Below are 13,859 nucleotides of genomic sequence, written 5' to 3' on the forward strand. Positions count from 1 at the left end.
CTGTGGTAGTTATTACTTTTTTTATTTAATAGAACTTAACGAGTTCATTACTAATATTTATGTCATTGCTGCTTAATAGAATCTAACAGTTGCATATACAACTTAGTAATTATCTCTCCAATGCCAAATTGTAAATCTAGGGATTATATTTTAATAATAATAGTTTGGTAGGTTTCTGAGGACAAACTATTACACAAATATCAAACTATTATTAGGTGGCAATGATATCTTAATATGCTATTAGAACTGTCTCTATAATAGCAAATAAAAAATGTAAAAATCAGACTCGTGAATGGATACCCCTTTGAAGGTTTAACAAAACAAAAGTTCATAAAAGAAGAATTCAGGGGTCCATTGTTGAAGTATAAGGATTTGTAAAGGCAGTAAGTCGGCTTGAAAAAATAGTAAAATATTCTTAAATATTTGTGTTTTGCTATATGAAAGAATGGAAAAAAATAAGCTATAAATAATAGATTTGAAAAATAATTTGTTACTATAGTTGTAAAATGTAACTTATTTATATAAGGCTATACACAAATGTTTGTTTAATACTTTTCTGCTTATAGTCTAAAAATGAACCGTAAAACAAATTTTAATAAACAAAAATTCATAACACAACAAAAAATATAAACTTCGAAACTTATTTTTTATTTCTTTGGTTATTACAATATATCGTAATATAAAATTATTATTTCATAATTATTTAATTTAAATATTTATCTTTAGCAAGTTTATGAACTTTAATAAGAAATTCCAGAGAAACACTACTTATCGTAATATCGAAATGCTTTCTTAGGGAAGAGTATAATTTAGATAATTATAATTTTCTTATAATTAGATTTGATGTGAGTTAAGCTTAATAAATATTTTTTTTTATTATTTAAAAATTGTATTGTTTTTTAATTTTTATATGTAAATGTATTCTTATGCTTTAATTGATATAAACATTTTTATTTACTTAAACAAATTTGTTCGTGGTCATAAATATACGTTTAAAACAGAGATCTTTGGTATAGCGAAAGAAGTTTACTTAGGCTAAATAGCCTGTAATTATTTGTAATAAATTTTAAAACAAAAGCAAAACTATTCTGTGCTAAACACTACATAGTCCCTTTTTAACGGGAGATACAATGTTAAATGAAATTTTGGGATTTCACTCATCATCGCTCAATATAATAGTTTTTGTATGAAAACGCATACGATTTGTGTTTTTAATAATGCCATTTGTTAATAAATTTCTACCAACAGTTTCACTAGGCAACTGGTTCCATAACCTTTCAATTTGATCATTAAAAATTGCATTATAATCTACTGTATTTACCGGGTTATATGACAGTTTTCGTACGCGTACAATTGCTTCCTTTGAAAATTCAGCAAGACTGACATTTGTGTTATTTTGCAGATTAACTTTTTGGAAAGCCTTTCTTTTTCTGCTTTGCTTATAATCACCTGAAGATTCGGAACTACGATGGAATATAAAAATAATAATTTACTTTTTATGAAATTTATTTAATATACCTTTTATATTCATAAACATTTAGTGTTGGTGGTGGGGCTCGACATATATTGCCGGGATCTTCAGGATGGTAACCATAATCAACACCGTTTAACCAGTTTTCGTATCGTTCTGCTTGAAAACGTCTAACAAAAGTCTCCATTGAAATTTTGACAGTATCTCGATTACAATGGCAAATTCTTGCACGTTTACCATATTCAATCCAGCGCGGCGAAGCGAAATTAGTGGACTCTGCACCATTGTAACCATGATTGAAACCCGCATGATATCCAAATGGGAACGTAATCATTATTTCTCCTGCCATTTGTGTAATTTTGTTGACTGGTATATTGTAATGAGACAAAACTTTTGGACTAATCATTGTCATCTTATGACGTAAATGTGCATTACAATCATCGTAATGCTCTTTAAACATTTGAGCGGCTACTTTTTCAAAACGTTTACCATATGCCGGTGGAATGGCATACCATGTTTTTGGTTCACCAAAATGTAAATAATTTATTGAATATAAATCCATATCTTCAGTATGCCAAGCAAAAGAGCTCTTCCACATACCAAAATATAAATAAGCCGTATTAACACCTTCGATTTCGATACCATAATCGGTATTGACAAAATCTAATATTGTTCCTAAACGGCTAATATTCCATACGTCAAGATCGCTATCACTTAATGACCCCTTCACATCAGCGGCATAGAGTGGAGAAACATAAGCTATGTTTTTCCAATATTTACGCTCTAATTCGTCATGATCAAAATGAACCGGTGTTCTGTATTTCTGTGATTCTGCTTCTGCTTTAAAGTCCTTTAGGGTCATCGATCGCTTTTGCATATTTATGACTTGATACTGTCCTTGTTTACCTATTTCAATAAAAATAAATTATTATACATACAATTATTAATACATTAAAAACACAAATAAAATGCAAATTTGATTTATGTTACTGTATTTTTGTAAATACATCGTATTTTTAATTCTTGTACATTACAATAATCACATATGTTTTTCGTCTTTTTAAATTCACTTCAAATGAGTATTTTAATTAATTAATCAAGTATTTTACATTTGTTATCAATTTAATACAAAATCTAACATATTTCAAAAAATATTAAACATTATAAAAAACGAATATTATAGGAGCCTAACGCGCTATTCATTGGTAAATATAAACTCTAGATTTACTCTCGATCCATAAGTTTGTATCTATAATACATATTTTAACAGGCTGTATTTACTGTTTCCCACACGTGTAACATTGTGTCAGTTATATACAATAATAATAATAAAAACATTTTAAAAAGATTTCTATTTTTACCAGATTATTTATTAATCTTAAACTTATTATTAATTATTATTTTCATTTAAATTCAAGACAAGATTTTTAAACAAATATATTTTTTGGCCATAAAAATTTTCCTTTTCAAATCACCAAGAAAAGGACATGTAAATTACTTAGAATTGGTAATCAATAGCAATAATGCAGTAAATCTATAATAATACAGCATTTACATTGGTCGTAAATGATTCATATCAAATCAGTTATTTGAAAGAGTTTACTTTAATTGTTATTTATTTGTTCTCATTTCAAACAGCTGATTTGTCATCGTGCCTGTTGACTTAATTTTAGTCCTGTGCCAAAATTTTACCTTTTTCGACGAAGGTAAAATGTACCTTCAAATATATAAAATTTATTTTTAGCTACGATTAAGTACTTTCTGAAAAGTAGAAGTTTCAAAAAGAGGTCCATCGTTTTCAACGAAATACAACCAATAAATATTTGTTTACCTTTTTTTTTTGTAAATATATCAAAAACGGAAGCCATTTACTTTTCATTTCTGATTTTTAACCCAAATCAGTCATTTGAGGTATAAACGTCATGTAAATCTCTACTTTCGTTTGCTCTATTAAAAATGCCATATATTACAATTTTGCACTTAAAATATATTCGATGTTTAAAGAGATATGTATACATTATATAATTTATTATATAAAAAGGAATGTAAGATACCTTATCTTAACATTATTGTTTTTTTTACGTAAAATATTTGATGAACTAAATGCAAATTAAATACAGTATATATTTCATAATGTTAAATTATAAATTTTATTTTCATATGTTGGCAACACTACTGCACAAAGTAAAAACACATTTTGTACCTAATAGTTAATGGTACTGTCTGCGTTTAAATTTAATGTTATTAAAATTTAATGGCATATATTGACAAGAAAACGTTTATGAAAATTTATTAAATTTAATAAAACTATTATAAGTCAACATATGGTCTTTAAATATTATAACAATTAATATTCAGAAAAACAAGGCAACATAAAATTTGAGTTATACACATTATTATTGACTGCGGCAGTTCATAAATTTTCTACAAGGTACTTAACGTCAAAATAGCTAAAACAAAACCTTTTCTTCACGTGTGGGATTGTATTGCGTTGTGAAATTTGTTAGTAAATAAAAATATTAAGTTAATTCTTTTATAATTTAAATAAAAATATATTTTTCAGTGATCTTAATATAACACAACCACAATGCCGCAAAATGAATATATGGAAAGGCACCGTAAACTCTACGGTCGCCGTCTTGATTATGAGGAACGCAAACGTAAGAAGGAAGCGCGTTTACCAAAGGAAAGAGCACGCAAAGCGCGCAAATTACGTGGTATCAAGGCTAAACTTTTCAATAAGGAGCGCCGGAATGAGAAAATACAAATGAAAAAGAAAATCCAAGCGCACGAAGAGAAGAAAGTCAAGAAGCAGGAGCAACAAGTGGAAGATGGAGCTATACCACATTATTTGTTGGACAGAGGTGCTCAGTCTAGCGCTAAAGTACTATCAAATATGATTAAACAGAAGCGTAAAGAGAAAGCTGGTAAATGGGACGTGCCAATACCAAAAGTGCGTGCACAATCCGATGCAGAAGTTTTCAAAGTATTGAAAACTGGTAAAACAAAACGTAAAGCTTGGAAACGTATGGTTACAAAGGTGACGTTTGTTGGAGATAATTTCACACGTAAACCACCGAAATTTGAACGCTTCATACGTCCCATGGCGTTACGCATGAAAAAGGCACATGTTACACATCCAGAACTAAAAGCAACTTTTTACTTGCCCATTATTGGCGTAAAGAAGAATCCTAGCTCGCCAATGTTCACATCGTTAGGCGTAATAACAAAAGGTACCGTCATAGAAGTTAACATTTCTGAACTTGGTTTAGTTACACAGACTGGCAAGGTTGTTTGGGGCAAGTATGCACAAGTAACAAATAATCCGGAGAACGATGGTGTTATTAATGCAATTTTACTTGTGTAAATCATATGGGATAGACTAAGACTTTTTTGTGTTTATTTAACTCAGAATTTATAAATAAAATTCATTTTAATAATTAAGTGTTTTAATCATTAAATATTTTTAATTATTTTGAGGCTAGTTGAGTCAGTGCACTTGAGCTCTTTTACTCTCTACTAACTGCGAGGTTTCTTCATAAACCTTCTGTAAGCCTCGACTGGTTTAAAAAAAATTTTTTTTTAATAGTATTTAACTACTGATCGATCAATTAGCCCGTTTATTATAAATTATAAAATATCTTTAAAGTTACCTGAAACTAATTGCAGTATCGGATTTGGTATTAACATATTAATATGATCAATGTCGTAACCAGATTTACGTGGTACCCATTCGCGAGGAGGCACCACTTTGGCGAGTCCTGCCAAATGAGCCCCCTTAGATTCTATGTAAGTGATGAATTTTGAGAAGTTTTTGAACTGCTCATAAGTAGGATAGAAAGTCATAATTCTCGGATTACTTTTCGAATTCTCAAATATGCCCTCCATTTCGTCCTTTCATTCACTTTAAATATTGTAAAACATTTATATAGAAACTAAATACTTTTTACTAAACGGCAGCGATAAAACAAACTGTTTTTCTCGTCAAATGTCAAAACGCAGGGTGGCGTTGACACATGAAAAACAATTTTATAACAAAACCAAACGAATCAAATACAAGCAAATATTTACTAAAATTAAATTTTAAATGGTTTTTCTTTTAATCAATTCATTTTATTAGTTCTTCGAACCGTAATTTATTCCATTTCGGATTTCGATTCGGTTCTAGACAAAAAAAAAATATATCGGTTCTGGTTTTCGCTCCCGCAAAAATATAGGTTTTTTCGGTTCGGAACAGAACCGATATTTCAATATTAATTCATATCAATATTTTGCATTACTTTTTTTTTGTGTGCATTTTTTTCCCCATAATTAAAATACTAAGTGCCATGTTATATAGAGCGTCTCGGGCACGACAAAATTGGTTCTTTCGGGCTATGCCGAAAATGCAAGTTTGGGCCATAGTATATAGAGCGCTTCGGGCATGACAAAATTGACTCTTTCGGGCTATGCCGTAAAAGCATGTTATGTAGACTGTCACATCAGTATTGCCAATTTCGTATTTTTAGTCCTTTTCGGTACTTTATGGTTGTGCTTAAATTTAAAAGGAAATGTAAATATGCTCACTTTCAATTTGCCACCAAAAATAACCAAGGAAAAAACTCATAGAGGCTGTAAAATTGTTAATAATATTATTATATTATCTTATAATAATTGTTAACTGTACTTAAAAAACTATACGCCTTTTCTTAAAATCGGAAAGTGTAATAATTAGATTATTAGCGATTTATAAAATAGGCTGTGTTGCTTACTGCCATTTATTTTCTAAAATGCACTGAAATTGGAATAATTTGCTCCAAAAATGCGCAAATTTTAAAATTTATTACTAAACAACACTGCTTTGCCTTAGTGCCGAGGCACAAATATGCCGGCTCTCATGCCGGAATTTGAACCGGCATCTTGCTTTTTCTCTCAATCTCAATTTCATACTTTGCATTGAAAACAAAAACAATTTTACTCCTGCCGTGCCCAAAACATTCTACAACATTCTACAACATAACATGACCCTTATTCATTCTTTTAGAAAGCATAGTTAATGTATTCATTTAATAAAAAAATTTCTGAAATAACCACTGAAATTCTTTAAAAACTTCCAGATATTAATTTAATATTGATTACCCATCTTTTAAACGCATCCTTGATAAAAAAAACTGCATCCCAACTCAATGGAAAGTTCCGAAGTAAAGATGATATTACAACCAGGAAAAATAGGTGAAAACGTTACATCTTGTCGTCCAGCAAGCCTCCTTTCCATTCTCTTAAAAGTACTTGAGATACTATTCTTAAAATGTCTTATGCCGATAATTGAGTCAAAACGAATAATTCCGAATCACCAGTTTGGATTCAAAAGAAAACATTCAACGATTGAGTATATTCATGGAATTGTTGAAAAAGTACAGACCACTTTCGAGCGAAAAGAATACTGCTCAGCGGCATTTTAGGACATATCTCAAGGATTTGATCTTGTAGGGGACCATACATTTGATCCAAAAATGTTCTGCCACTAAACCAATTTATGTTCATAAAATCGTATCTATTGAAAAGACTCTTTTATGTCAACAACGAGAGGATACATTTGCCCCAAAATTAAACTTAATAATATAATAATTCCGCAATCAAACATTGCAAAATCCCTCGGCCTTCATTTTAATAGATGTCAACCATGCAAAACAGATATTTTTACCAAAAGAAAATCCTTTGGGATTTAATACCTCTCTCTCTCTCTCCTTGTGTTGTTTGAGCATTCTCTACTGTGGTCTGTTGTCTTGGTAGTTATAATTAAAAATTATTTTAGTGATGCCTTCTGTACGTCTAAGTATAATGTGTTCAAGCAGCTTATATTTTAAAAACATTATTTCCTTGGAAATTGTCGTTTATCTAGTCTTGAACCATTACTCTGTGTTTGGTATGGCTTTTGGTTAGAATACTTTGAAGATTTCCACATTTAAGTAAAGATTTTAGAGAATTAGCTTTTTTGTCTGTTTTGAATACTGCTTTGACTGCTATCGTTTTGATTAACAGTTCTTTAGTCTTTGCTTGAAATTAAAATTTAATTAAATTTCAGAGTCTGAGAGAAGCTGTAAAATATTAAACACATATCATCTATATAAGCTATAATAATTAATATAATAATTAAAACTATACAGCACAACTCAAATTGCTATAGAATACATATCTTAGCGCAGATTTAGGGAGTCATAAAAATAAACTCCCATCTAATAGGTTAAAAGCAAAATAAGAAAAATTAATATAAACTACCATATATATCTCTCTTTTTTAGCAATGAACAATGAGATGAGAATGCAATATTAGAAAGTTTTTATTCATTAACGTTAAACATACTCTGGAAGTTTTATACTCTAAATAACATAGAAAGTTATAGATAATTTATAAAAAAAGTTAAAATTAAACTTTGTCTGAAATAATATTGAACAGATCACCCATGTAGAAACGCCCTCCAATCAATGTGATTAATCGTTGACACGGGTTTGGGCAAGTGTATTTACCAAAAATCATGTGCAATTAGTGAAACTAAATTACTAGATTGATTGAAAATTATTATTATTATTTTTGATTATAAAGTTTTTTTGCATAAGACAAAACTTGCTCTGTTATTTTATTTTATTTATCTGGTATCTGGTAAGGCCTCCTGCGAATTATCATGGTTCCTGACTTCCCCCATTTAAACGTTAATGTAATATAATAATTACATGAAGTATGGTGTTAACTTTTATTACAAGTTCTATTACTATTTATATAGAATAAGTAATTCTTTCTAACAATTGTTTTTAATTCTAATAATTCTTCTCTTTTTATACAGCATTCTCTAATATTGTGACACGTTGTTAGATAAAAGAGTTCTACCATACTTAGAAAATATAAATTATTTTACAAAATACAAATAATATTTAAGTTGAAAGATTTATTGAATATATCAATAGTTATATATAAAGAAAAATATATTCAAACAAAAAATGAGCGTATAAAATTAATTTATATACATACTACCATATATGCATACATGTATATATAATATATGAAAGTTTATTTATATCATTATCATTATAAATGCCTCTTTGTTTTCCAGACACATTGTAGTATTAGATTATAAAGTAAAGTATTTAAAAAATATTTATGTATGAAAATGTAAAATCATTACAATATTTTTTTTATTTGAAGTGGAACACTTCAGTTCGTTAAAGTTTATTACTTAATAGATTCTTAAGGTAACACAAGTAGATTGTGAAGATAAGTATATGTACATTAAGACCGAAAAGTTTTCGGAAATTCTCATTTAAAATTCGCGCGCTGTATATTTTTCGATATTTTAAGTTTATGTAGTTTGGCAGAAATTAAGGTAATTACTATGCCAAAAATGAGCGCGATCTGTCAGACAGTTCGTTTACGGCAGCTGTTGAAACCAGTTCACCTCAGTAGTGCGTTGCGAAAAAAACAATGGAAAAAAATATTGGACAAAGAGTTTGCATCAAATTTTGTGTTTCGAACGAAATTTCGTGTGCAGAATCGTTGCGAATGCTACAAAAGGCTTATGGGGAATCAGTTTTATCGAAAACTCAAGTTTATGAGTGGTACAAAGCCTTTCAGGACGGTCGTACGACCGTCGAAGACATTTCGCAACGCACTACTGAGGGGAACTGGTTTCAACAGCTGCCGTAAACGAACTGTCTGACAGATCGCGCTCATTTTTGGCATAGTAATTAAGGACAGTGCTGCCAAACTACATAAACTTAAAATATCGAAAAATATACAGCGCGCGAATTTTAAATGAGAATTTCCGAAAACTTTTCAGTCTTAATGTATATACTGCATAATATTATATTAAATGTTAATCTATGTTAAGACTATTCAAAAATTGTATATGCAATAGAGATATAAAAAAAATAAATACCCCCACTTTATAAGTGTTGTGTAGAATTTAGGATAGATATATATGAAAAATTCTATTCAATGCCACTAAAGTTTAGTTTATAAAAAAGGGATTTTCAACAACACCATAGTACAATTTTTTTTTTTTAAAACATCCTTTATTGGATATGAAAAGTACTATCTTAACTTTGTGTTAACTTATTACTATTGCGAAATTGTACTTAAAAGATATTAAATAAGACAGGTTTATTGAACCAGTAATCAGCTTCCATATAGCAGCTTCATATATTCAGCTTCCAATTGGATTTTTTTATTTTATATAATTCCGACTTTAACAAACGCTCCTCTGATTTATGAATTCATGCCACCTCTCTACAGGTTTGCTTTACACCCCTCCATCACCTTCTTTGTTGATTTATTTAAGATATATCGTTGTGTAATTATTTTAATATTTGTTTAATAAGTTTTTTTTTTCAATAAATTTAAAAACTATTCATTTTTATTAAAATTTTCATAACATTTTTAAGTTTATTTAACTTTTTTCTAAGGCCGGTAGGTTAGGTAGGCCGGTATATTGTAATTAATATTATTGTTATACCATAGGTATATTATTATTATTATTTTTACTATGATAATGATGATTTAAATTTGTTTAGAAAATCTATTATCCTATAGATTAAAAATACATAAAAAACCTCCTATAACGACCGATCAAATGCTTGCAAAAAGGAATCATACCAAAAATGTTCTCTCTAACTAACGCTCCAAAGGAAATATATCCAAAATAATGAAAATATTTTTGTTACTCCGAGAATCTACCGTACAATTTTTTTTACTTTTTAAAACAAAACTTTTTATAACAAAAAATTATTACTTTCTTATTACTCGTCTGGGGTTTTCTCTTTATTAGACGAAGACTGAAACCGAAAAAAAAAAAAATGTTGTCTTCTATTTTTTTTAATATAATTTTTATTAAAAAAAGGGTAATTTGCATTTAGAAGGATTTTTAAATAGCAGTGAATAACAACAACAAAATTTTATTGTAATTGAACTTTTTAGCTGTCCACACATAAGTCAATAAGTGGTCCTTGTGGATATATACCTTGGACTTATTATTTCGTATAGATTATAAGTGAAAGGCTTAGAATTTTACTATTAATAAGATGTAATAACAATAAAAAACCTTAGCTCATTAAAAGAATTTCAATTAAAAATTGAATTCTAAACTATTTAAATGTAAATAATAATAATTACAGCAAGTAAAATTGTTAATAACAAAACTCCAGCAAAAATATGCGAACAAAAAAGTCAAGTACGGCTTTGGATCAGTTGGTTAAGGTGCGCTGATTCTGAGCTTCACATTTGGCAGGACCCGAGTTCGATTCCTGGTACTTGCAGTTTCAAAAATAATTATTTACGAATAAGTAAATAGAATTCTTTCCAAGACCAATGAAGATGGGTATTTGGCAATACTCGAAACAGCTGTATGGTGAGCCATAAATTCAATTAATTAAAATAATATAAAAAATAAAATTTTTGTTGTTGTATTCCACTACTGTTCGAAAAACCTCTTTATGAAATATAATAAGTTTCTATTAAAATATAATAGTCACTTTCGTCTGGAAAATTTGACGTTAAATTACAACTTATATTCACAAAATATTGGTCTCGCCCGTGCGACTACTGGAGTAACATTAGCATGACTTTCTCAGCATTACGTTCCTAGATTAGGTTCTATACCTAAGAAAGAACGAATCATGCAACAAATAATGCCTCTACAAAAAGAATAGTATTGAAATTTAACAATTAAAAATATAAAAATATAATTAATTAATTAATTTAATTATTCTACAGCTGGTTTATGATTTCGTTCTAATATAAACACAGCAAGTAAAATTGTTAATAAGAATTTTCATAGTAATAGTAGCAAAACTCCAGAAAAATATGCGAAGAAAAAAGTCAAGTACTGCTTTGGATCAGTTGGTTAAGGTGCGCTGATTCTGAGTTTCACATTTGGCAGGACCCGAGTTCGATTCCTGGTACTTGCAGTCTCAAAAATAATTATTTACGAATAATTAAATACAAGAATTATTTCCAAGACCACTGATGAAGGGTATTTATTTGGCAATACTCGAAACAGCTGTATGGTCAGCCAAAAATTCAATTAATTAAAATAATTTAAAAAATAAATTTTTGTTGTTGTTTCACTTCTGTTCGAAAACCTCTTTATATAAATGTATTTATAAATTTTATGAATGGTTTCTTGTATGGTTGCGGTAAGAAGTAAAGAAGTTTTTACCGCGCTATCTCTAATTGCTTGGAGTTGAGAACAATTATTTTGAATGTGGATGATAGATAAATGAGTCTGCTTATTTAAAATAACAATGACTTAATTATATTTTTTTTTTAAATTATATTATTAGTACTAAACAATTTTAATACATAACATATATAGATATTATTCTATTTAAGAATTAATTTTGAAGCAGCAATAGTCTAGAATATATTTAAAAATATTTATATACCATATATTATTAATAATTAAAAATTTTGATATATAAATTATGGATAAATGTCATAATTTGAAGAATATATTTTGTAAAAAATATTTTAAAAATAATTTATTATTAATTCTAAAAAATATATATACATAATTGGCAGTTTTTTAAAAACATAATAACGTATTTGAAGTATACACATAAGTATATATTTAACAACATATATTGGTAAACATTTAAGATAAAATTTTGTAATAAATACACAATTTAATATTTTTATAGCAGAGCATTTATAAAATAATCATATAATTGTATGCATATACATATAGTTAATATGATAACAGAGTTAACCGTATCTAGAAATATGTATTTTGTACCACTTATCAAAATTTTTCTTCTACTTTAAACAATAACCAATTACTGCACAAAAATAAAATTTTATTGGTGGTTGGTGCACTGTATATTTCTTCCTCAGTAAATAGTTTAAACAATATAAACACTTAATAAATAAATCACCAAAATAATAGCCGCTTATAATTATAAAATAAATGCGATTTAGCAATATGAGCTAAATGACTATTTTTATATATCGGTTTTCAGACTGGAATTATGTGTGTAAAAATACTTTTATTTAAAGATTTTTATAAATATTTTATTAATTAATTTAGTACTTTTTTTTATAGTGTATTTTAGATTAGTTTATACAATTTTATTATCATGGATTCTTTATATATTTTTAATCTGGCTGTAGGTCCGTTCTTGTTAAATAATTAAATGTTGAATATATTTTTATTGTACTCTATATTTCGACTCTTCTTGAGAGTCACTATCAGGACAGCGATACGTCATCCTCTTTGTTCTATCAGGTTGAAAAAAAATTTAATAAAAAAATTTTATACAATAATATTATCTCTAAAATAATATCAACAAATTCTCACAATTTAAACATATCAAAAAAAAAAAATAAAATTAAATTAAATTAAATAAATTAATAATCTGACTAATATTTTGGTAATTTATGTTTTTTTTTGTGGAAAGCATCGAAAGCCACAGTGTGAGACTTGAACCTACTAAAATCATCTCTTAAGAAAGAATGAAGAACATTTTCACAGCAATGTGGAAACTTCATTCCAGTAATCAAGGGAGAAAGATGAGAGCCAGAGGCTTAAAACCTATTGTTTTAGATTAATCTAAAGTCAGAAAGCATGAATAAGGCATGAATAAGGTAGACTTGAAATTCGTGAAGCTGTTCGACTTAGAGCGGAAATGTGAGGGTAAGACTTTGTGATTAGGGCTACGAAAGCCGCGGTTAAAGAGAGGGATGATGGAGAGATTAGAGTTCCATTCATCGATATAAAGGGAGAGATAATGAGAAGGTTTATGGCACAAGGCTTGTGTGACGCCTGCGAGGTTGGAGAGGTCTAGTGCAAGCTTTTGTAGCCGGGTGAGGTGCCTTCGAGCGAGTGAGAAAAAGTATTCGCCGATATGAGAAATTTTGACTTTTCAATTTTTTATATTTTTAATTAAAATTTTGATTTATTAACTTTTTTTGGCTTTTTAATTTTTTATATTTTTAATTAAATTTTTGATTTATTAACTTAAATAAATAATAAAACAATTATAACATAGGTTTCATTTATGGATTTTTTTTATGAAAAATTTAGTTAAATACTTTATTTTGTTTAAATGAGAACTCTAAATTTTGGACCTAAATCGACATAGCGTATAAATTTTTAATAATTCATATTTCAAAATTGTCACTTGAGATCCTATATATTTAATGAAATAAAATGTTTTAAGTATATCTTGGTAAAAGTAGGTTTAAAACTTTTTTAAAAAAGACTTTTTCAATATTTGATATATTTGAATATATATATTTATTACACAATTTTATAGATTTAAAATCATATATAAATAATCAAATCTCAGAATGGTTACAGGCTCCTCGGGGAGGTATACAGATGTGAGGTCAATAGTTGCTTAGTCTAATGAATTGATAAACA

At 28.2% G+C, this 13,859-nt stretch overlaps 2 protein-coding genes across 2 annotated transcripts; one reads left to right on the top strand and one right to left on the bottom strand.

The window, feature by feature from the left end:
- Window positions 1-979: 979 nt before the first annotated feature.
- Window positions 980-5,464, bottom strand: LOC119679892 (probable lysine-specific demethylase 4A). Its single transcript, XM_038092480.1, has 3 exons — window positions 5,125-5,464; window positions 1,519-2,377; window positions 980-1,463 (listed from the first exon to the last, which is right to left on the bottom strand). The coding sequence occupies exons 1-3, from the start codon at window positions 5,357-5,359 to the stop codon at window positions 1,154-1,156; spliced, it is 1,404 nt and encodes a 467-aa protein (XP_037948408.1). The 5' UTR covers window positions 5,360-5,464; the 3' UTR covers window positions 980-1,153.
- Window positions 3,868-4,911, top strand: LOC119679893 (ribosome biogenesis protein NSA2 homolog). Its single transcript, XM_038092481.1, has 2 exons — window positions 3,868-3,973; window positions 4,035-4,911. Exon 2 carries the CDS (start codon window positions 4,059-4,061, stop codon window positions 4,836-4,838), a length of 780 nt encoding a protein of 259 aa, XP_037948409.1. The 5' UTR covers window positions 3,868-3,973; window positions 4,035-4,058; the 3' UTR covers window positions 4,839-4,911.
- Window positions 5,465-13,859: the final 8,395 nt, after the last annotated feature.

This window comes from Teleopsis dalmanni, chromosome 2 (genome assembly GCF_002237135.1).
Source record: "Teleopsis dalmanni isolate 2A chromosome 2, ASM223713v2, whole genome shotgun sequence".
Classification (NCBI taxonomy): domain Eukaryota; kingdom Metazoa; phylum Arthropoda; class Insecta; order Diptera; family Diopsidae; genus Teleopsis; species Teleopsis dalmanni.